The 26058-nt window shown below is 39.0% G+C and overlaps 1 protein-coding gene across 2 annotated transcripts in view; it reads right to left on the reverse strand.

The window, feature by feature from the left end:
* The window catches only part of LOC105034138 (uncharacterized), a 48713-nt gene that overhangs the window by 12622 nt on the left and 10033 nt on the right, over nucleotides 1-26058 (reverse strand). Inside the window, exons 2-4 of one of the 2 annotated variants that reach the window (XM_029261512.2) lie at nucleotides 18707-18800; nucleotides 18515-18619; nucleotides 7491-7517 (exon numbers count right to left, since the gene is read on the reverse strand). In XM_029261512.2, coding sequence (XP_029117345.1) covers nucleotides 7491-7517; nucleotides 18515-18619; nucleotides 18707-18800 — 226 coding nt within the window. The remainder of the gene's footprint in view (nucleotides 1-7490; nucleotides 7518-18514; nucleotides 18620-18706; nucleotides 18801-26058) is intronic. The other variant, XM_010909187.4, reaches the window with a different exon arrangement.

A 26058-nucleotide genomic window follows, 5' to 3' on the forward strand; every position in this document is an offset into this window, starting at 1 on the left:
ATAGCAATATGGGGTAAGTGGATACATCAGCTTTGACATGCACCCCCCCCCCTCAATTTTCTCATTGTATCATGGATGAACCGATTCCAGCTTGATTCAAGATGCCACAATTGGAGCCATATGACGGCTCCTCGGATCCACTCGACCATCTTGAGAGTAAAAGGCTCTCGTGATGATTCAAGGGACTTCTAATGTCCTTTTTTGTTATGCCTTCCCTGCCTCCCTCAAAAAGTCTGCTCGGATATGGTATTCCGATCTTCAACTAGGTTCTATTCACTCATTCAAGCAATTGGGAAGATACTTGGTGGCACACTTAGGCAGCAGCATAAGACAGCCACAAAATTCGAACAACCTTTTCTCCATCCAGCAAAGAGAACGGTATCTTTGAGAGAGTACGTGGCTCTGTTTAATGCCACCACGTTAGAGATCCACGACCTCGACCAAGGGATCGCTATGTCAGCTATAAAGTGGGGACTTCAAAGTTTCATGTTTGCTTTTTCTCTGGATAAGTTTCCAAGGGACTACATCGAGCTCTTTACATGAGCTCAGAAATATGCTCGCACCGAGGGACAATTTGATCGATGTTGATTTGAGGGTGGGAGAGCCACCACGAATAAAAAGCATGCTCGAGAGGAGCCAAGCAAAACACACGCATTGAAAGGGAGGCCCCATGTCGGCCTCATAGCCCGAGATCGAATCCTCTCCATTGGTTTCAAAACTACACCCCCTTATTTGTTCCTCGGGCTCAAATCCTTATGGAGATTGAGGGCCAAGGATATCTCCGAAGGCCCCAACCAATGAAGACTCCAGCAGACAGACGAACGAAGCAAAGATATTGTAGATCTATCGAGATCATGGCTATGACACCGAAGATTGCCTCCAGCTCAATGACGAAATTGAAGCTTTTGATCCAACAAGGCTACCTCAGGAAGCATGTTCGAGGTCGGGGGAATCGTCCAATTGAAGAATCAGCTCTGCGCCCGACCGAAGAGGAGAATAATAATCGACCAATGGCCGAAGTTATCAATATGATCGCACAGCGAGTCGACGATAGGAGGTAATAAGTCAAACAAAAGATCACTTGCCGAAGAAGTGTACCGAAGATGTCATTATCTTTTCGGATGAAGACTTACGAGTTCAGATTCCTCATAATGATGCTGTCATCATCTCATGATGATAGCTAATTATGATGTAAAAAAAAATTAGTAGATAATGAGAGCTTGGCAAATGTGGTGTTTTACGATGCTTTTCTTCGAATGAAGTTATCTGTAGACCGATGAAAGAAAGTAAACACACCTCTAGTCAGATTCTTTGGTGACCCGATCAAAGTGGAAGGAAAAATCACACTTCCAGTTACTACCAACCAAGAATCTTGGCAAACTACCATCCACCAAACTTTCCTTATTGTCTGAGTCCCATCTGCATATAATGCTATTCTCGACTGATCCATACTTAATGCGCTCCATGCCATAGTGTCAACTTATTATCTCCTCATGTGATTCCCAATAAGGCGTGGGATCGATAAAGTTCGAGGAGATCAGTAGCTCCATTGACAATGTTTTATGGCGATAATTAAAGGAAAGAAACCACTAGAATCTTTTGCCTATTGAAGAACTGGACCTCTGAGATGAAGAGAAATGAGATGAATCGACGAAGCGGCTAATCTCTATTCTATTGAATGAACATAAGCCAAGCAAAACCGTCCAAGTCGGGTCTCTTCTAACCACCGACCTTTGCAACTGGTTGGTGGAACTTCTTCGAAAGAATGACGATGTCTTCATCTGGTTAGCTTCAGATATGCTAGGTATATCCAGTAATGTTATTGTGCACATCAAGATTTCAGAAATCGATATCGAGGTTCGTACCAATTTCTAATCGATACCATACTGTACCGGACCCAACTTTACCGACAATAAAAAATTCAAAAAAATCCCATCCAATGATCAAAAAAATCAAGCCGAACCGGACCAAACCAATACCGTACAGCACCATACCAAATCAAACCGCCGATATCAAGCGATTTGGGCCGATACCGTACCGAACTGACTGGTTCGATCCGGTTCAGGCCATTTTTCGAAAAACTGATCTAAACCAAACCAATTCCCCATCGGTACAATATGGTACGAGGTGTGCCGATTAGTTTGGGCCGATATGAAATACCATGGTACACATGTTAAACATTGATCCAAGGCACCAACCTGTCTGACAAAAGAAATGAAGTTTTTGACAAAGAGGTCAGCAAATTTTTGACGACAGACTTGATCTGAGAAGCCCATTATCTCGATTGACTAGCCAACATTGTGATGGTGAAAAAGGCCAACTGCAAATGGAGAGTCTGCATAGATTATACTAACCTCAATAAAGCTTGTCCTAAAAATTACTTCCTGTTGTCAAGGATCAATCAACTTGTCGATGCTACCTCAGGGCATAAGTTGCCGAACTTTATGGATGCCTTCTCGGATTACAATAAAATTCGGATGACGCCCGAGGAGGAGAAAACAACCTTCTTACTGAGAAAGATCTGTATTGTTATAAAGTCATGATTTTTGGTTAAAAAATGCTGGTGCGACGTATCAACATCTTGTCAATAAAGTATTTTTAAGATCAAATCAGCCATAATATGGTGTACGTTGATGACATGCTACTAAAGAGCTTAGAAGCTGACCACATCATCGATCTGGAGGAAGCATTCGGTGCGCTCAGGTAACACCAACTAAAACTTAATCCAAGCAAGTGTGCCTTCGATATAACCTCGAAAGAATTCCTAAGATTTATGATGACAAGACGAGGGATAGAGATAAATTTAGAGAAGATAAAAGCAATCCTGGAGATGCGACATTCGACCACAAGGAGGTATAGCATTTGGCGGTCGGGTGGCGACCCACGGCCAATTTATTTCTAGATTGGCAGCAAGATGTCTTCCATTTTTCAAGGTCGTGCGACAACTTAAAGATTTCACTTGATTGGAAGAATGCCAAATAGCATTTGAAGAACTCAAGAAACACGTTCGATCACAGCCAGAGAAATCCCATTCAATTTGGCATTCAGGATCAAAGCGGTGATCCCTGTTAAGATCAGCTTATGATAACCAGAGTTGAACATTTTGATGAACAAAGCAATTTAGATCCTCTTCATGTCGACCTTGACTTGTTAGAAGAAATAAGAAAACGAGCTTGAATCAGGATGGCCTCGTACCAACAACAAGTAGCCCGTTACTACAATGCTCGGGTAAAGACGAAGATATTCCAAACCGGCAATCTTGTACTGAGACGAGCAGAAGTATTGAGACCAACCGAGCAAGGCAAGCTATCCCCAAATTGAGGACCCTACAGAATGCCAAAAGTTTAAGATCTTGGTAGAACTCCTATTCCTCGGACTTGGAATGCCGAAAATTTGAGAATTTATTATCAGTAAGTTTTTTGATCTTGTAGTCATTAAATAGTCTTTATTCTCCGAGTCTTGAGCAAATCCCAAATGAAAGCAATTAAGGAAAAGATGGTTGGCATTAGATCACAATTGACTACAATAAAATGATCAAAATCCAATTTGGATTGCGAAAGTTAACCAAAAAGTACGAGCTCCAGCTCGAGATGATTCGATTTGGTCAGCTAAATACCAACCTAATGAAAAGTACGAGCTCCAACTCGAGATAATTCAACTTGGTCGACTAAACACCGACTGAACGAAAGGTACGAACTCTAACTCAGGATGATTCAACTTAGTCGGCTGAACGCCGATCTAACAAACGGCACAAGCTCTAGTCCAGGACGATTTGATTTGGTCGACTAAATACTGACCTAATGAAAAGTACAAGCTCCAGTCGGGATAATGCGACTTGGTCCATATTATAACCCAGCCCAAAGGCCCACAAAGCCCAATTGAAAAGAAAAAAAAAAAACAGGAAGAAGACTCCAGACGGGAGTCCTCTTCTCTGATGAAGGGGAGTTTGAATCAAACTCTTGGGCTCCTCTATAAGAGGAGACCCTCGTTCCCTTCCTTCCATGAACATCCACCGTCAAGAAGAAGCCGACCCTCTTCCTCTCTCACCGTCTTCCTCCCCCTATTCATCTCTCTTATTTCGGATGATCATCATGTTTGAGGAATTTTGGGCTGAGCATCACCAGAATCGATAAAAATCCCTTAAGGAAGCCCTTCATCAAGTTCTTGTGATTATTAAGATGAATTTTAGTTGGTTTATTTGCTGATTTTGGAAAGAAAAAGTTGGATCTCAAATGCCTTGTTTTCTTTCTTTGTGTTTGATTTGATTCCGACGTCGTCCGTCGCCGTTGATCGTCGGACCGGAGATCTATGATCTCGCCGCCATGAGCCGCACCTCCGGCCATCTTCTTCAGCCTTTGAATCCCAATTTTCGACCGACAATCGTCAGATTTTTTTTGAAAAAGGTTGTCCACTGTTTCGGACCGTTCCGCCCCTCTTTTTCTTTGATTTTCCGACGTCGATGGTCACCGCCGACCGTCGGATTTACTTCTTTCGAGCCATCCCATCGTCGCCCTTCCACCGTCGGCTACCGCCGTGCCGGTCGCGTCGCTGATCGGCCGACCAAAGGAGGGGACCACACGGTCCCCTATTTCGCCCAAAGGAGGCCACAGGAAGCAAAAGAAAAAGAAAAATAAAAATAAAATAAAAATAAAAAAATAATAAATAGACTCTCCTCTCTCCCTCTTTTCTTCTCTCTCTAATCTCTCTCCACTTTCTCTCTCTAAAATTCTCTCTAGATTATTTCTCTCTTAAGATTTCTAGAATTTTGAGAAGAATGATGATGAATTGAAATTGATCCTAATAATGAATTTTGATCTGTGATCGCCGGACGGTATACCGACATCCATCTTGATCAGACCTAATATTTTTTAAGATTCTATTTTTCATGATTTTATTGAATTATCCACATGATAATTTCAGCATGATTTGATCTGATCGATCGGATTTGTTGAATCATATCGTCTGAAAAGTCCGAGATGAATTTTTTCTCTAAAATTCTCTCTCTAAGACTGTTTCTCTCTCTTATCAATTTCTCTCTAAAAAGATTTATCAATAAGAAATTTTTTTTAATATTTCTAATCTGATTCTAATGAAGAATCTTAATCCATGATTATCGGACAGCGTGTTGATACTCATCTTGATCAAACTGGATATTTCTCAATTTGATCATCCATAATTTCGATTTAATCATGACTTGATTAAATTATTTTGATCACACCAATCGAGATGTTAGACTATGGCATCTGATTAATTTGGATTGTACCTCATGAATTCTTTCTTCTGATTTTCTCAATCTACTTAGTTAATGAATCTAATAAAGAAATCTCGATCCTATCACTTTGAAAATCCGATTTGATCTAATAATCAAACTTTGGATCATTTATATCTGTTGGGTATAAAATACCCACAGCCGAAGTTCTCAGCGGGATTGACCCTTGCGGGCTCCGTCATCAACTTCAACCGCTGGTAAGCCCCGCCCGGACTCCTACGGGAGTCGGGCTCCGTCCACGACTCCAACCGCAAGGACTCCGCCCGGACTCCTACGGGAGACGGGCTCCGTCGCCAACTTCAACTGCTGGTAAGCTCCGTCCGGACTCCTACGGGAGCCGGACTTCGCACCTGACTTTAATTGCAGGAAGACTCCGCCCGGACTCCTACGGGAGCCGGGCTCCGTCTACGACTCCAACCGCAAGGAGGACTCCGCCAGGACTCCTACGGGAGCCGGGCTCCGTCGCCAACTTCAACTGCTGGTAAGCTCCGTCCGGACTCCTACAGGAGCCGGACTTCGCACCTGACTTTAATTGCAGGAAGACTCCGCCCGGACTCCTACGGGAGCCGGGCTCCGTCTACGACTCCGACCGCAAGGAAGACTCCGCCCGGACTCCTACGGGAGCCGGGCTCCGTCCACGACTCCAACCGCAAGGAGGACTCCGCCCGGACTCCTACGGGAGCCGGGCTCCGTCGCCAACTTCAACTGCTGGTAAGCTCCGTCTGGACTCCTACGGGAGCCGGACTTCGCACCTGACTTTAATTGCAGGAAGACTCCGTCCGGACTCCTACGGGAGCCGGGCTCCGTCCACGACTCCGACCGCAAGGACTCCGCCCGGACTCCTACGGGAGTCGGGCTCCGTCGCCAACTTCGACTGCTGATAAGCTCCGTCCGGACTCCTACGGGAGCCGGACTTCGCACCTGACTTTAATTGCAGGAAGACTCCGCCCGGACTCCTACGGGAGCCGGGCTCCGTCCACGACTCCGACCGCAAGGAAGACTCCGTCCGGACTCCTACGGGAGCCGGGCTCCGCCCTCTGATGTGACTGAAGGGAAACTCCATCCGAAGTCCTGTGAAAGCTGGATTCCAAGCTCCTCTTGGACAGATGGCTAACTACCTCCCTCCGCCAGACACTCCCGCCGGACTTCAGCCGGTAGACCTTCGCCCCCTGGCGCGCTGCAGTAACGGCCGCGATTCTGCTCCATTCCCTGCGGCAGATTCCACGCGGCTCCATCACTCCACGACCCTGCTCCACCTCCTGCGACGGATTCCACGCGGCTCCATCACTCCTTGACAGCCGTAATAATGGCCACGATCCTGCTCCACTTCCTGCGCGATTCTCCTATCCTCTAGCAAGTCGCGACAACGGACGCCGCTCCGCTTCTCGTGGCAGACTCCACGTCGCACGCCCCAGCAATAGCCACGAGTCCACCCCACTACTAGCCGCAACAAACTTTACCTGACCATGGGCGGCCCACTATCAAACGGTTACAGGCGTCACCATCAGTTTGTTGTCCTCTCCGCCTATAAAAGAGGAGACCCCAGATACGTTATTCCATAAGCTCTCGTTTTACCTAGAAACTCTGCTAAAATTTCGTTCGAGCACTCCATTCTTGTTGAGGCAGAGAACTGACTTGAGCGTCGGAGGATCTTGCCGGAGAATTTTGATCATGGGATGTTTGATCATGGGATATCACAATATGATCTACGAAAAGAGAATTTTGAAAGAAAATTTATAGAATTATATGGATTTATTGGAATACGTATGAGGTAAGTAATATTTCACTTTTTCTAAATGTATCGATAAATTATAATATATTTTTCTGACATGATTTGTGGAATAATGTATGAATTGGATGAATGATATTTTGTTACGAAAAGTATCTTATTTTGATATGTTATGATAAAGCATGATTGAACATATTACTTTCGTTATGCATTATATTGATTGATTTTGATGCCACATGATTATATGTTTTCTTATCGAATTAGAAAAAGAAATATGACTTATGAAGAATTTTGATATAAGAATAATATGAATTGACAATCTGACTATGTAAAGGACCCAACCAATGGGAGCATATACGTTGGTAATTGATTTGTCCTGAGGGTTTATGTCGCCAGCGAGACCAGCGACATGTCGCCAGTGAGACCAGCGACAAATTGCCAGTGAGACCAGCGGTTCCGAAGAACTTTGCTGCCAGATGATTCACAACTCACCGTAAGAAAATATGTAGTATTATGATCCTGCCATAGAAAAAATGTGGTCATAGCTCATGATTGATTAAAAGAACGTAAGAATGAAAGAAATTGAAATCTCGAAAGAAACTTAAATTTTTGAAAAAGAAATGAATTTAGCATGAATTATATTGCATAATGGAAGTTGATTTCGAATTGATGAACTTTATATGCATTATTTTCTATAAATGATTATTTACTATTTTGTCTGATAAAATCTATTGAGAGTGATCATTGCTTACTGGACTATCTAGCTCATTACTTTCTATTTTTACTATTTTTACAGATGTTGAGGAATTAAGATGACACAAGATATGAATGGAAGAATGGTTAGAAGCAGAATCTCCATACTCTTAGTTTAGATTGAAAGTCATATTGAATTTGATGTAAGATCTATTGAACATTATTATAATTTTGAGATATTAAAGAAAAAATTTAAATTGTTATATTTTTTATTTAAATTATTGACTAATTATTTCACTGTTGCTTTAGATAGCATGATAAGATGCCTTGCATGCTTGTGGAGAGAGTTCCCTATGAGTATGCGGCGATTGCCATAATCTTCGGTTCGCGATCTTGGATCGGAAGCGTGACAATTAGAGTGGTATCAGAGCATTAGTGGATGAACTAAGATATGTATAGAATGAGTGTCAATGGATAGACACTAGGGACATTATGATGTAGATCTTTAATGATTGTAGTGGGAGAAATCTTTATAATTTTTGATTAAATATTGAGATTATATATGAAAGGATCACAAGAGATTATGACATATAGAGTTTGAAATATGATAGATGATCTATGGATCATGACATGATTAGTTAGATTTTGATTGAAAGTAATTACAAAAGGATTGACATGAAATTTTATTGTGCATTATGGTTATTAATTTGATCATTGATTATTCAAGTGAATCGTAAGCTCAAATTTGATGTGAGAATAATACTATGATATTACTTCTAATGAGAAGTTGACTATTACTGGTAAGATAAAGATTTGATGATAAAATATTGTTCCAGGATGGACTAAAAAAATCTTTTATGATACTTGATTAGAATATTTATCGAAATTGAACTTAGTATGTAGATCATATATAAAGTGTCATATTAGGATGAATACATATTTGAAGATATTACAAAGAAGTCTATTTCTTATTGATGAAATTGATTATGAGATTGTAAGATATTCATTGTGTTGGAATCTTTAATTATCATCCTTAGATCTAAATAATAGATCTTATTTGTGTCTTTTGGAGACTACATGATGTGTATGAAATTTCAATTTAAAGATTTCGTATCTAAGTTGATCAAGGGATTTTCTGATATTGTTGTTGAGGTTGTTAATGAAAAACTGTTATCTTTAGATTAAGATAAAAGATCCGATTTATATTTATTCGAGATTATGAGATCTATGTGAATTTGCAATTTAAAATTTTGGATTTAAGAATTGATATGAAGTTCCTTTGCTTTTGTTAATGAGGTCCCTGATTGAATCTACTATTAAATGAAAATTTGATTTTTGAGGCTTGTATGATTATTATGAAAAGATACTTGATAGATATTAAGAATCTTGATGATAGAAACTTTAGAAAAGATAATGATTTGAAATTCGTATACATTCTGATTATATCCTAATTTGATGAAGTATCGAAGGATTTTCTTATTGATTTTACTTATAGAATTTTGATTTGGAATTATTTACTTCAATTGATACGAGAATTAAGATTTGATTTATATTGGATTATAGTAAACCTATATGATGGTTTTAAATGTGATATTGAACTCAAGGGTTAATCAAGATTATTGTATACCAGAAAAAGTATGAATGAAAATCAGAAGTTAATCTTTGGCTTCAATTGAAATTTGAAATTTTAGATCTTTTCCATTGATACGATAAAAATAATTTGTTCAAAAATTTTTTATGAACCTAAGAAATTTTTTATTGTTAAAACAGAATGCGCAGCAAAAGCATGGTGATCTGGATTATTTTAAATCACGAATATTGATTCTTTGAGTTAAAGAATCATGATAGATGATATGATTTGATACAAAAAATTTATTGATATTAGAAAGAATAATATTTTAAAATTTTGGATTATTTTAGATATCCTAATGTGATTTTCAAAAGTAGCGCTTCCATCCACTATGCTAAGAAAATATTTAGCATCTTAATTCTAGAATGAGTGAACCTTTGATTTTAGATTTAGAATATTTAAAGATAAATTTTCTTTATCTTAGAATTGAATTTTATAATAATCTTTATTTATTAGAAAGAATTTGAGATTGTTTATCAAACATTGATTTTGATCTTAGATTATTATACTCAAATATTTATCTCCAGAGAGTATAATAAAATTTGAAGTTTGAACTTTTTTTATCATTATTATTCCTTTGACTGATTGGAAAAGATTGAGGTTATCTATTAATATTGACGATTGTTCTACAAAAGATGGATTGAAGTTATTCATAATTTAATCTTATATTTAATTTTATAATGAATCAATTAATTAAGAGTAGTTAATGTTTAGATAAAGAAAATTGATATACTTAGAATAAAGACATTGATTTCGATTATAAGAAAAAAAAATGATTTTGATTAGATCAACTTTTGAGTTATTGATTTTTCTTTTGGAATGACTTAATGATAAAATTACTTCAAGAATTAGAATATTTAAGAGTTTGAGGGCTTGAGTAAGAAAATTTCGATGACTAAAAATAGTTGTTTTGATTCTAATCAACATCAGTGATATTGATATTTTCCTATGAAATGATTTAATGATGAAATTACATAGAAAATTAAAATATCAAAAGTTTGAGGATGAGATTAACATGGTGAATCTCCAACCTTTGGAAGCACACTAAGAGAAAATATTTTCAAATTTCAACTGATTAGGATGTCATCATATGATTCACATAAGTATGTTTTCCTATCTTATGATGGATTGATTAATTAAGAGCAGTTAGTATTTTGATTAAAAAAATAAAATTCTTATTCAGGAATTAAGATATTAATTTTTTTCTATTTACAAGAGATAGGTTTGATTTTGATCTAGTCATGAGGTATTGAACCTCATTTTTATAGGAAATGAGATCATAATTTTGAAATCTTAAAAATTGAAAATCTTTGAGTTATTGATAAAAAAATGAATGGTTCTGTTTCAGATCAACACTTGACGTATTGACTTTTTTCTTATGAAATGATTTAAGAATGAATTTGCATCAAGAATTAGAATATTGAAATATTTGTGGGTGAGATTTTAACAATAAATTCCAAATAAGAATTTTTGAAGACTTAAGCAAAAAAAAATTTGAGAACGAAATTTCTTTTAGGGGGCAAGAATGTTATAACCCAGCCTAAAGGCCCACAAAGCCCAATTGAAAAAAAAAAAAAAAAGGAAGAAGACTCTCGACAGGAGTCCTCTTCTCCGATGAAGGGGAGTTTGAATCAAACTCTTGGGCTCCTCTATAAGAGGAGACCCTCGTTCCCTCCCTTCCATGAACATCCACCGTCAAGAAGCTGAGCCCCCTTCCTCTCTCGCCGTCTTCCTCCCCCTATTCATCTCTTTTGTTTCGGATGATCATCATGTTCGAGGAATTTTGGGCTAAGCATCATCGAAATCAGGTAAAAATCCCTTAAGGAAGCCCTTCATCAAGTTCTTGTGATTATTAAGATGGATTTCAGTTGATTTATTTGCTGATTTTGGAAAGAAAAAGTTGGATCTCAAGTGCCCTGTTTTCTCTCCGTGTTTGATTTGATTCCGACGTCGTCCGTCGCTGTTGATCGTCGGATCGAAGATCTATGATCTCGCCGCCATGAGCCGCACCTCCGACCATCTTCCTCAGCCTTTGAATCCCAATTTTCGACCGACAATCGTCGAATTTCTTTTGAAAAAGGTTATCCCCTGTTTCGGACTGTTCCGCCCCTTTTTCTTTGATTTTCCGACGCCGATGGTCCCCGCCAACCGTCGGATTCACTTCTTTCGAGCCGTCCCATCGTCGCCCTTTCGCCGTCGGCCACCACCGTGCCGGTCGCATCGCTGATCGGCCGACCAAAGGAGGGGACCACACGTTCCCCTGTTTCACCCAAAGGAGGCCACGAGAAGAAGGAAAAGAAAAAGAAAAAAAGAAGAAAAATAAAAAAAATAATAAATAGACTCTCTCTCCCTCTTTTTTCTCTCTAATCTCTCTCAACTTTCTCTCTCTAGAATTCTCTCTATATTATCTCTCCTAAGATTTCTAAAATTTTGAGAAGAATGATGATGAATTGAAATTGATCCTAATAATAAATTTTTATCAGTGATCGTCGGACGGTATACCGACATCCACCTTGATCAGTCCTAATATTTTTTAAAATTCTATTTCTCTTGATTTTATTGAATTATCCATATGATAATTTCAGCATGATTTAATCTGATCGATCGGATTTGTTGAATCATATCGTCTAAAGTGTCCAAGATTAATTTTCTCTCTAAAATTTTCTCTAAAATAGTCTCTTGATCGATTTCTCTCTCTAAAAATATTTATCAATGAAGAATTTCTTTTAATATTTCTAATCTGATTCTAATGAAGAATCTTGATCCATGATTGTCGGGCAGCGTACTGGTACTCGTCTTGATCAGACCGGATATTTCTTAATTTGATCATCCATGATTTCGATTTAACTATGACTTGATTAGATTATTTTGATCATACCAATCGAGATGTTGGACTATGGCATCTGATTAATTTGGATTGTACCTCATGAATTCTCTCTCTGATTTTCTCTCTACTTGGTTGATGAATCCAATAAAAAAATCTCGATCCTATCACTTTGAAAATTTGATTTGATCTGATAGTTAAACTTTGGATCATTTATGTTCTAATTGAATTTTGACCAGATGAAATTAGATGATCGGACCAATCTGGACGATGGGATACGGGTGTCCATCAATTCTATCTTTCTTAATTATTCACGTCCTTTCTAATTATTGAAATTGATCCTGTATAAGATTATGGATGTTTGATCATTGGATATCGCGATATGATCTACGAAAAGAGAATTTTGAAAGAAAATTTATAGAATTATGTGGATTTATTGAAATGCATATGAGATAAGTAATATTTCACTTTTTCTAGATTTATCGATAAATTATAATATATTTTTCTAGCATGATTTGTGGAATAATACATGACTTGGATGAATGATATTTTGTTATGAAAAATATCTTATTTTGATATGTTATGATGAAGCATGATTGAACATATTGCTTTCGTTATGCATTATATTGATTGATTTCGATACCACATGATTATATATTTTCTTATCGAATTAGAAAAAGAGATATGACTAATGAAGAATTTTAATATAAAAATAATATGAATTGACAACCTGACTATGTAAAGGACCCCGCCAATGGGAGTATATACGTTGGCAATTGATTTGTCCTGAGGATTTATGTCGCCAGCGAGATCAGTGACATGTCGCCAGTGAGACCAGTGACAAACCGCCAGCGAGACCAGCGATTCTGAAAGACTTTGCTGCCAGATAATTCGCAGCTCACTGCAAGAAGATACGCGGTATTATGACCCTGCCACAGAAAAAATGTGAATATAGCTCATGGTTGATTAAAAGAACGTAAGAATTAAAGAAATTGAAATCTCGAAAGAAACTTAAATTTTTTAAAAAAAAATGAATTTAGCATGAATTATATTGCATAATTGAAGTTGATGAACTTTATATGCATTATTTTCTATAAATGATTATTTACTATTTTGCCTGATAAAATCTATTGAGAGTGATCATTGCTTACTGGGCTGTCTAACACATTACCTTCTATTTTTACCATTTTTACTGATGTTGAGGAATTAAGATGACAAGATATGAACGGAAAAGTGATTAGAAACAGAATCTCCATACTCTTACTTTAGATTGAAAGTCATATTGAATTTGATGTAAGATCTATTGAACATTGTTGTAATTTTGAGATATTAAAGAAGAAATTTAGATTGTTATATTTTTTATTTAAATTATTGACTAATTATTCCACTGTTGTTTGAGATAGCATGATAAGATGCCTTGCATGCTTGTGGAGAAAGTTTCCTATGAGTATGCGGCAGTTGCCATGACCTTCGATGCGCGATCTTGGGTCGGGGATGTGACAGTCCAAAGAGAAATGACCTAAAAAGAGTAAGCAACTCCTACTCAAATATGTTCAACTTGATCAGATAAAGACCGACCTTACAAATATACAAGCTTTAGCTCAAACTTATTTGACTTAGAAGAATGTTAACCTTTCGGGTATGTCCCGACTCTATCTATGAGTGCTGATTCGACACTCGACAAGTCCAACCATGCTGGCTATGGCATCGCTCAAAACCACCTTATGATGGCCTTGCTGGATTTTTTAAGTGTCGACTTTGGTTTGGTGATGATCTTGCTGTTAATATGATCTCAACTCAATAATGAGCTATAATACTATCAACTATCTATGTCGGACTATTGACGACTTTCGGACTTGGCAAAATTTCTTTCAAAGCAAGTTTAATGGAGTACTAGTGTTAGGCTACCTTAATCATGTCATGCTTTAAGGATCGACTTCAGCAAAGCCACGAGCTCATGACTTAGAAAATATTAATGAAAGAAGACTTAACAAAGCAAGCCTTTCATTGATGAAAGTTTTTATAAAAACCCAGAAGTGAGTTGAGTACAAAAAGATGACAAAAAGACTATATAAAGAAATAAAAAGGACCCAAGTGTCAGGCTCATTTCAAGAGCAGCTTTGGTGGTGTCTTCAGGATTGGCCTCTGCAGCAATGGCACAGCTTCAACAATAGCTTGATGCCCATCGGAGTCTCCGCCACCACCTTTTGCAAAAAGTCGACTAATGTCAACTTCAGAAAAGAGCTATGCTACCACGGCCTTACAATCCTCGAACCCGAGGCCACAAGCAGCAGCCAATCCTTCAGCGACTACAACTTCAAAAAATTCCGAAGCCTTGTATTCTTCGACTGTTTGGGTTCCGACATCCCGAACAGCTATTTCTACATCAGCCGCCTTCTTCTCGACAAAGGCCTTCTCTTTTTTTGTGTTTTGAATGGCCATTGCACTAAGTTCAAGCTCCAATTGGAGCTCAACAACTAGCTGACGACACACATCAGCCGCCGCTTTCTCCATGGCCACCTGAGCTTCAGCTGTCTCAATAATCTCCCGGGCGATAGTAAGCTCGAACTCATTCCATGCAGATGCCTCTTCAATTGTGTTCAATTTTTCTTCGGCAGCCCTTACTCGCTCCTTGGCACCTTGGTTGCCTCATCTGTGGCCTTGACCCGAGCCTCAACTGCTAGGGCCTTCTTATTTGAGTGGCTAATTCGGCCGAAACTGACTAGCCCCTCACGCAGGATGGTTATCTCATTCACCGGCTACAAAAGAAAAACAAATAAGTCAAAAGGTTAGTCTAAAACCGAAAGAAGCATCAACAGATGTTAAAATTTACCCCAAGGAGAGTAACCTAATATTCAGAATCTCGTCCAATGAACAAGACTTTCTCTTTGACCAATCGGCCGATAATACGATCATCTTCATCAACTCCCTAGCAAGCTGATGGTTGAGCCCGAAATCATTAACCCAAACTCTCATCCCCAAAGTGAAAGTCTCCTTGTCGACTCGAGATGAGGGTTTGGGGATGTTGGCTACGGCGGGCTCCAAGGATGCTTCCTATGTGACTGGTGTGACCAAAACCGGCTCAGGTGTTGGCTGGCGCCAAGACAAGGGGGCTAGACTCTGTGTCGGGCTTGGGCCCTTTAGTGGTTGTGCTACTTGGAGCGGGACTGCCACAACAACATCTAGCTCATCGTCAATCTCCAAAGGCTCCGAGCTTGAAGCCCCAGGAGTGGCAAATCGTGGAGTGGCCCTTGGCTCTAGGGAGGTCCTTGGATCTTCCATCCTCGATCTCTTCGAGGTTGAGGACCCCTGAGAAGATTCTCCTTGGAAAAAGCTCGACCTCTTCCAGAATGCATTATGGATGGACTCAGTAGTCATAACTACCTTGAAAACAAAAAAGCATTAAAAAAAGGAGAGCAAAAGCAAAAAAGCCAACTTGTACCCCGAGGATTTGTCAGGCTCAGACCTACGTCATACAACATCTGCTCGATTATTAGCTCTAGCTACTCCGACTTCGACATTGAGCAGTGTGATAATCTTCCTCGTCCTCGGCGTTGATGCAGGCATTTTTATTTAGATATGATTAGGGCTCATGCCACACATGGCTGAAGCCCCAGGGATGGTTGGCTAAAATGAAGAACCTCTTCTTCCAATCTGCACTAAAGAGGGCAGCTCCTTGATAAATTGGAGGCTGCTTCAAGGAGCAAAATACCACCAACCCCTTTCTCGAGACTGCCTCTTCTACAAGAAGAATACACGGAAGAGAGCAGCTCGGAAGAATCTCAAGAATGTCACACATGATAATAAAGAAATAGATGATGCGAATGGAATTAGAAGCAAGATGGGTAGGAACAATCTAATAGCAATTGAGAATGTTGCTGATGAAAGGATAAGACACTCCTCGTAAATAGCAAGGTGCCCATCAGAAGCTTGGGTCACCCGATCATCCCGACCAGGGACTTCCAGATGGTACTAACTTGGAATAAAATACTGGATCCAAAGCTTCTCCAGCTCGAACTCAGTCATGATAGATCTCTTGTTCTCCAGATCGGGAAACCTCACCAACTCATACTCCGGGCTCTCTGAGCGTCAGGAGTCTTGAGGTGTGGGTTTCAACGAGAAACCCACTTTGATAAAGCTCCGAGGTCTTTCCTTGGAAGCGGCCAGAGGCCTGGACATTGGTAGCTTCGATCGCCTAACCGATTTCTATCCCTAGCCTCTCTACCACGACTTGATATCTTAAAGAAAATAGAAAAGTCTAAAAGAAGAAGAGATAAAGGAAAGATAGCAGAACCACTGGAACCAGAGCCGAGACCGTACTAGTGCTGGAGAAGATGGCGGCCACAAAGGGTGATGGCAGCAGCTATGGCAAACTCTAGCGACAATGCTTGGGTGGGAACACAGCTGCTTCAGGCTTGGAGAGAGTAAGCAAAGGGACAAATGAAGGAGACGAACAAAGACGACAGTGCCCTATTTATACTACCCATTAACGGCCGAGATCGATGCATTAGTTACAACGCCTTCTCCAAATCTTATAGTGTGGCATACATCTATAAAATCAAATCGTACAACTCTTCAGTGCATCAATCTCTGATTCTGCCATATACCCCGATCCTCACAGTCATAACTAAAAGCAATCAACATTTGTCACATGGCGACTAGAGACCAAGGCACGATCTCCTAAATCACCATTTCTTATTCGAGCGGTGCGTTGCCATGATTGCTGTGCCCCAACATTGCATAGTCAACATTGCAAAGTGATCCCTGAAACAACACATTAAATGATGGCCAAACCTGAGGCGACGCCTCGAATAATGCTTAAGAACCTTCTATTCTTTGAGGCGACATCATGAAATCACGATTTCAGCCATGTACTGATGACCAAGGTTGAAATGAATACTCCATTCGCCCGAAGTGAAAATATCTCTTCGGGCTGCAAGTGTTATGGGAATATGAAAGTCCTTCGACCTCAGGTATATACCGACCTGCCTCTTTGGATCATGTACTCGGTCTTTTGTTACAGATCTCAGCCTCGAGCATATGCTGACGATCTGTGTTGTAATAATTCTAGTAGAACCCTTCAGACTGTTTCCTTTATTTATGCAATCATGGGACAATGAATTCACCATCGTGGGCATAATAACTGTCCACAGCCTTCTCTGGAGTCTAGAACAATAAGTATCATGAAAAGAATAATAGACAAATTTTCTTTCGTTAATCATAGGTATTGAACTTCTAAACTCATCATGCTTGCTTACTTATTTCTCTTCTTGGCAATGCAAGCAAAACAAACTTACAAACTGAGAGATAAGAAAAGTGAGAGGTAGATGGGCCTTCGCCAACTGCCAATTAAGGTGGGCGAGGGGTTGAGGAAGGTGGAGGAGAAGGGTTTGAACAGCAGCCAAGGTGTGAGATCAAGAGAGGGAGGTGAGAGTGGATGGCGAAGAGAGAGAGAGAGGGAGGGCTTACTTTGTCTGGACACCAAGATCAGAGGTTGGAAGTGGTGGCTGGATGTCAGATGAAGTGGCTGAAGATGGCAATTGAAGGTTGAAGGTGGTGATGAGAGGCAATGATCGAAGGCTTAGGCATCAAGTACCCTAAAAACGTGAGAGAGAAAGAGGGCGAGAAAGCCCAACAATCACAGGATTATCAATAATGTCCCCTCAAGTCTCAAGAACGTTATTTTCCTGCTGGATCAGCAGCTTCACATCGCCTTCTGATCCTGAGGTTCAGCTGTCCAAACAGTCCACATGACCTATAATGGATATTTTATCCCTAGAATCCATAAATCCTGCAGGATTCAGGTCAACATAGTTAACAACCATTATTTATGAGTATGATGTTTTTTAGCATTTTCTACAAACATATACATGTATATCTAATAATTTGATTGTAGAATATTACAATACTAGTTTTATTAATTCTTGGGGATTTTTGAACTCTATGCACCCATCTGGCCGCCAAGGCATTTCACCTGGGCATTTAAGGGACCACCACATAGGGCCACCTAAGCATTTTGATCTTGGGTGCCAGTCTTCAAAAATTCAGGTCAAACTCTAATGGATCACATCTTGATCTTTGAAGTTGATACCACATACAGGGATTTAGGCTTGTTGTTTAAAGTTAAGGTTGGAAGACATGAAAAATGCTGCAATTGAAGCTACAACATGTAAGCTCCACTAAATTATGCACCACCTGCATGGGTTAAGCAGTCATTTCCAAGTCAAATATGGAACAAACAGTTCATTCCACTGATCATGTTTTATCATTTCACTTCATTTTCTTAGCTAAAAATCTAGTAAACAGATTAAGAATATAGATAAGTGTGCCCATGAGAATGGAGAGAAATGTGCAACAAGATCTAGTTACCAAATGCAGTTTTTGTTTTTCTTGTTCCTGAACAGCCCTTAGAAGGCCAGCAAGGTCGTCACGATAGAGATCTGGCATCAAAAGCAGTGATTCCATTTCTAGAACCTATCAAACAAAAGGACTTCAGCTTATTTACCATATTCTATATACGAACACAAGAAGAATCAGTTACAACCAAATAACGTAACTTACCTGTTTTGAACAATCATTGAACTCTGCTGTAATCTCCCCACAAAGGTTTTGGTAAGCCAACTCTCCTCCATTGGTCATATATTCAGAAAACCCCCTGCCAGAATATCCAAGCTTGTTCACTGATGGTATGTTGCCATTTTAACTATGGATAAGGTACATAGAATAATTCTAGATGATTTCTTGAACTCATAAATCTATTTGCAAGAGAACATCCACCAATAATAAAGAAATCACCCCAATCACTAATGAAACGAATAAACTATTAGATGTATGCCCTAGAAACCAATCTGGCTGACATATTTATTCTTTCTAAGACATAGTTTTGTACTAACCTTATTATTTATTAATAAAATTGGACAGTTTATTTCCATTCATGTTAGGTATGTATCCATAATCGTTCAGAGAATTAATAAGATGATGATACATATTCTCAAAAGTTGAAAATTTGAAGCACGTGTCATTGATGATTAATTCCTAAATTGCTCTTGATCGATGGATCATTACGAAAATGATGATTGATCTGATGAGATTGATACATAGATCGCTTTTCTTTGGATAAACGAGTCTCGAGTCTACAGTGTAGGGACACTGGAGCGAGAATGCAGATGGTTGATAGAAAACAAGAGTACCGAGCATGACCAATATGAGGTCACTTGGATGTCTACTCACTCATCAGTAACTTTTTCGATCTATTGGTTCTTTAATCTGCAGTGCCTCGACTATTCATAATGAGGTTGCTATAGTTTGACTGTAGATACACTTGATCTCCAGCCATATGAGTCTTTGCAGTGTATGTTAGCTGCAGTAGGTTCGTTGTAGAAGTAGGATGTGTACCTAGATAGGATCTATCGATCTTGATAGATAAGAAATGGTCCTATATGATTTATGAAATTGAATTCTGAAGATCATGACCATGACAGTATGAATAATGAAAAAAAATTTTCATAAAATTTTACCGTATAAACTCGAGTTAAATAAATCTTATATATGATAGATGATGGAGTTTAACGAGTTTTCCATAACCTCTATTTTATTGGGACTCACAATAGAAGAACTGTATCGCACAGTAACTACACCTAGAGGTTTAATTCCTTCCGTTCTGCTGGATTGCCACTATATGCTGCTATGCATCACTGGTAGATTATGAGACCGAAAATTATTTTGATGATCAATAATTCTCATTGGATGAATTACAATTATTTCAATTTATTGAGAGGAGTTTTAATGATATTTGTGATAGAGATTACAATATATCTCACTACCAAACAGAATAGAACCTATGAGGTCACACACATAAGAGGTTCTATCTAATTGGATAGTTGAATTACGATTTCAAATTGCTGTAGGATCCGATTATCAACATGATTGATGATTGGACTGATTTGTAAAAATTACAAGAGAGGGCTTGCTAATAGTTAGTGACTTATAAGACTTATTTGTAATTGTTGCTATATTATTTTATTTGATCAAATAATTAGGGTTGAATCCTAGTCAAATTAAATTGGGATTTAATTTGATTGAACTTGATCTAAATTTGAGTCAGATTGGGTTTCATTGGACCAAAAGAATTTGGACTCAATAAGTATTTGACTTAAAAGGAAACCCAAACCAGATTTCATTTGACCAAGCCTTGGACCAAGTGTTTGACTTGGTCCAAGATGAGATCACACCCCAAAAGAGATCACACCAACCATCTAATTAACGATGTTTTGGTTTTGCGTGGAGATATGTAGCGCCACAAGGAGTTGGGGCGCAACTCCAATACTCCATACCAAAGAGTCCCAATGAAGGACTCTTATCAAAACCCTAGGCGTTGAGATTTAAATGGTGTGGAGATATTGGGTGGCACCTCCTAAGATCTGAAAATAAGAGAGAACGACGTGGGTTTGAGTGCGTGAGAAGAAAAGTGGGGTGCTGAAATCAAATTGGACGCTCCTCCCTCTTTCTCAAAAATACACGTCCAAGGTATTGGACGTCGAGGCCTCCATACTCATATCTTCTCTCCCATCTTCCTCCTCTAGATCTCTAGTGTTCTCTTAAGGAGAAAAAAAGAAAGAAAAAAAATTCAACAACCAAGGAGCAATCTCTGCAAGAGAGCTAATACCCCCGTGAGATCAGGATCTCCTGATCAGATCGTCCTTAACGTAGATATCTGTAGAGGCCGGATACGTGTGCGGCTTCAAAAGAACCTTGAAGACATCCATGATCGTTGAATTGCGGTGAAGATCTACCCGCATAAGGTGAAGATCAGATCTTTCTCTCTTTTGTTTTAATCTTAATCTTAACTATGAGGGATCCTGACGTTTTAGAGATACGATCTCTTGCATGCTTGTCTGATTAAAATAGTTTTAATCTCTTTATTTTCCTCTGCGTTTTTAAATTTTTATCTAGCATGCTACCGGATTTTCTTCACAAACTAGGGGGAAAATAAACTTTAGTTTACCATCCATACATTATCTATTAAAGGTTGATTCATGAATTTTATTTTACCATCAACATGCAGTGTCATGTTCTAGGTGTTTCCACATCTTTTCCATTGCAAAACAAAAGAGAATTTTGCTCGAGTTTCCTTAACAATGGGAAAAGGGGAAAAAAGGAAAAAATTAAAAAAATAGGACATAGGAGCAGATGTGTGCTAAAAAAGGACAGTGGAAATAGGCTGGAGTTCAAATTTATGCATTATATGAAACTTTTTTTCTTGAGGTAAATGAAGATTTCATATTTCACATATAAAGAAAAATATCACATATATAGAAGGATATGGAGAATGAGTCGAGATGGTTCTGTCAAGCACAAAGACAAAGTCTGCCCTAGGAATCTTAATTTGCAGTCAAAGGATTTCAATAATGGTTGGACAGAAAAAAGTAGTTCTGATAGCAATGCAGACTAAGCATATTAATGCATTGAGAGGAACCTTGTTGATTATAGTGAAAAATAACATTGAATTGACTTGAAATGAGAGAGAGGGAAAGGGCAAATAAGAGACATCAGGAATACCAACACTACCTAGATAAACTTTTGAGAGATTAACACATAAACACTTTGGACATCTGGCCACAACACAACATGGTACAGAACTCCATGCATTTGAAGAATGGACTGTTATTGCATCAACTAGAATTCTCATCATTACATACATATGACTTCAATTTTCAACTAAGTGGTATACTGGTAGTATTAATACTATAAAAAAAATTATACACTTAATAGCGAAGTTTCACAAGTTTTTCTTGTTTCTTTCTTGTAATATGACATAAACATTAGTTTGTTTCATGAAAAGATACAAGTAGTCAATTTAGACGAGTTGTCAACAAGTTTTGATACAATCACATATTTAGATATATGTATTGCATACTTTGTTCAGTTTGACAGAGGCTGAAGTATTCATTAATATCTATGAAACATAGGGAAACTTGGCATAGATGCAAAGTGTCTACATGACACTATAAATGGCAAAAAGCAAACTTTAACCATAGGCTCTTCAAACAAACCTTCCTTCAAGACAGCATTCATGAATAGGCAATTTACGTTCATATATTCATACACGACACCTCAGAGGAAGATGTGTTGTCATGTGCTTCAGCATGAAATCTCATTGAGTGGACTTGTAACTTGACCAAGTCAACCATGGATCTTAAGAAACCCATGTATAACCTAGATAGAAAGTATAGCCTTGGCCAGGGTTAATTTGACAGCACTCTAGTTTAAAACATGTTCATTGATATTTAGCACACGTGACATCATCATTCCTTTATTAAATTACTTTCATTTTTGGGTAGTTTGGACCATTTAAATATGATTTGAAACCAAATATCAAGTTTCAGCCAAAATAGTTCGGCCAAGACATTCAAAATGACTGAAATTCAGTTCAAAAAAATCATTGATAGTATTCATTAATATGTTTATTTAATAATACATCTATCTATTCAGGAATCAATAATCAACACATTTGCATGTTGTCAAACTTGAAACATTGTGCAACAACTTAGAAGTGCCATAGGAAAAAAACAAAAAGAGAGTAGGGCGGGGAGAGGGCAACTCCAAATACATATTTTTTGTTATTTCATCTCTAGCTTTTGTTTTTTCTGTTGTTAGGATGTAATTATTGATAAAGAAAAGGCTACTTGTAATCATGATTAAAGATCCTAGAGATAGGGCTTGTACATGGTCTGGAGTCTCTACTCGAATAGATAGGTAGTGTTGGACTACTTTGTACTGAAACATAAATCTAGGTTGAATGCAAATCCAATAGAAACTTTACAAGGAAGAAAAGGGGAAAAAAAAAGAGAGAAACTATGCATGGGTAAATGATTCTTTTCAATCAAAAACTAATCATGCTATGTAAATGATGATGGCAATAACTCATAACACAAGAAAATGATGTCCAATAGCTTGTCTTTTTTCTTTTATCAAAGTTTTTTGACCAAAACTCTAAAACTTGAAGTGAATCTGCTGAAACTATTGAAACTAAAACATCTAGGGGACCAAAACCAAACCAAGATTAAATTTAAAACCTTGAATTGAAATTTTTTATCTGTCATCATGTTGCATGTGAGCTTACAAGAAGGAAAGAGGCTATAAATCTTCTACAGATGTTGCAGCAAATATTTCAGAGATCTTGGATGACAAGCAATATGTCCGTAAACTGCTTCAAAAGATATTAAATATTTGATGCACCGGAACTCATGTTCACATGTTAATATATGCCTTTTAGATCAAGTAAATAAAGATCATATTACATCAAGTAGAAAACACGGAAGTTGTAGGCCGGTTGGTGATGTTATATTTCATAGAAATTACAAGTTCCTAAAGGCAGTCCAAGATGTAGATCCAAGGAAAATGTTTGCCCCCTGAATTTATCAGATGGGAATAACAAAATTGTGCAGCAAAGAAATTCCTACAGTAGACATATATGGTGGCAAAAACTTGAGTGGAATGATTAAAGAAAGATAAGTTAAACACCTAAGTTTTTTTAAGTAAAACAGCTAGAATAATTGCATCCTTAAGGGCTGAAGATAAGGCAAATGGATAAAGTAAAGATGGCTGGATAAGAACGGTGGAAAGGATGAAAAAATAGCATTATTATGCACATTGTTAGGTTAACTGATTGACTTTACCTAATTGGCCATGGTCCAAGGAACTGCGCACCATTGTGAGCATCTAGATGACTATCTTGCCTAGTACCTCTAGGTACAGCATATGCCAGGGCAAATGAGCTGCTCAAGAGCCTGGACCTGAGCTGTTCAAGAGCCTAGACAAGACCATATAGATGCCTAGGTAATGACATGTGATAGCACTGTCAAAACTGACCCAACAAGTCTCTATCTTGCTCTTTCATGACTAGATACACTATATTGGTGTCATAGAAAGACAATAATTTATAATCAAAAAATAGCAACAATGATGAGGACTTAAAAGGATCATCAGCCTATTTTGGTTAAAGGAACAAATTTGTTTGCCTGAGTGTGGGTTCTACAAGCAAGAAAGCTGACAAGTCACCAAAGAGTAACATAAAGACTATCAAGTAGATATGCATAAAGGAATTCATAATAAGTCAACTTACCCAACAATCTCAATGAAGTTTAACCTTTCTATCGTGCATCCATCTAGAAGTCATTATCAGTACTTGTCACATTTTTGTGTATACACATGCATAGTTCTATTGAGGCAGTTTAGTTTAAGTTCCACTAGCACATGTTATCGAACTTTCTATGTATGCAGCAATTTTAGACATAATGCACCTTAGCTCCTTTTTTCTAAATTCTAATATTATCATATCATGTGATCATGGACTCTGGGCACTGCTGCTGCATGAAAAAGATGTCAACAACTTAACCATTAACACTTGTGGAAACTGTTTGACTCTACAAGTATCTCAGAATTTTTTGATTACTGCCCAGAAAAATCATGATCAAATACTTATCCAAATAATAAAACATGTTTGGACCTCCAAAATTTTGGAAATGATGAGCCAAAAAGGAAAACAAGCAAACTACCATGCTCTAATAATTTACAGATGACAATAAGGTTTCAAGTTTCAGTTGGAACCATCCATTTTGGCCAAGACCCAGTCAAAACTGATTCTCATTTCCAGGTTTTAGTTAGTTTTGGCTGACACTAATATGTTTCATCTAGTTTTGGTAGTTGTTGGTGCAGAATTCCGCCGACGCCGGAGAAGCTGGAGTCGAGGGGATCGCGTCCGCCGCCGGGACCTGCAAGGAAAGTCTAAACCGGAGTTGGGGGTGCTCCGGCAAGACCCTCTGACGCTCAAGTCAGTACTCTGCCTCAACAAAAATGGAGCACTCGAATGAGATTTTAGCAGAGTTTCGAGATAGAGTTTAGAGCTTAGAGAAGAACGTATCTGGAGGTCCCTTTTTATAGACGGAGAGCATAACTGATTGACAGCGACGTCTGTAACCGCCTGGTAGTGGGCTGTTCAGGGCCACGCGGAGTTTGTTACGGAGAGTAGTGGCATCAGGAGGCCGTTCAGGGCCACGTGGAGTTTGTTATGGAGAGTGGAGTGATGTCCGTTGTCGCGACTTGCCAAAGAGTAGTGGGGCCACGTGGAATCTGTTACAGAAAGTGGAGTGGGGTAGTGGCCATTGTCGTGACTTGCCAGAGAGTTCGGGCCTGACGGCTGAAGCTCGACTGGGACGTCTGATGGAGCGGAATGGCTCTCTGTCTCTGCAATCTAAGAGAAGCTCGGATGTTTCCGAGGTTGCTGATGAATCCACTGTTGTCAGGTGCCTTGGGCGCTGATGCTACAGACGGAAATCATCTGCTGTAGAAGCTCGGATGGAGACTTTCTGTTCGAAAAGTCCGGTAAGAGTCCAATTGCTAGGAGAGCCCGTCTGGGATTTGCCTGATGTGGAAGCTCGTCTGTAGATTGTCCACCGGAGAGGTCCGGTTTCATGAGGAATCCGACAGAGGGTCGTCCGACAGTGGAGTTCGGATGGCGCTGTGGAGGTTCGTCCGCTAGAGGAGTCTTGAGGACATCAGGGAAGGTCGAACGTTGGAGGAGTCCGAGATTCAATTCTGTCATAGAAGTTCAGACGGAGTCCGGCTCTTGTAGAAGTTCAGATAGAGACTTCTTATTGTAGAAGCTCAGACAAAGACCGGCTGCCGTGGAAGCTCGAATGAAGACTTCTTATTGTAGAAGTCCCGCTGCTAAAGAAGCTCGGTCATTGACGAAGTCCGAAAAAAATTCGAAGTAGAGATCCGATGGAGCCTATCCGTCATAGAAGTTCGTCTAGGATCCAGCTCTTGTAGGAGCTCGGGTGAAATTAGCTCGGATGAAATCCGAAAGGCGGTCGGCCGCCGTAGAAACTTGGATAGATTCTGATTACTGCAGA

This window comes from Elaeis guineensis, chromosome 11 (genome assembly GCF_000442705.2).
Source record: "Elaeis guineensis isolate ETL-2024a chromosome 11, EG11, whole genome shotgun sequence".
In the NCBI taxonomy this organism is placed as follows: Eukaryota; Viridiplantae; Streptophyta; class Magnoliopsida; order Arecales; family Arecaceae; genus Elaeis; species Elaeis guineensis.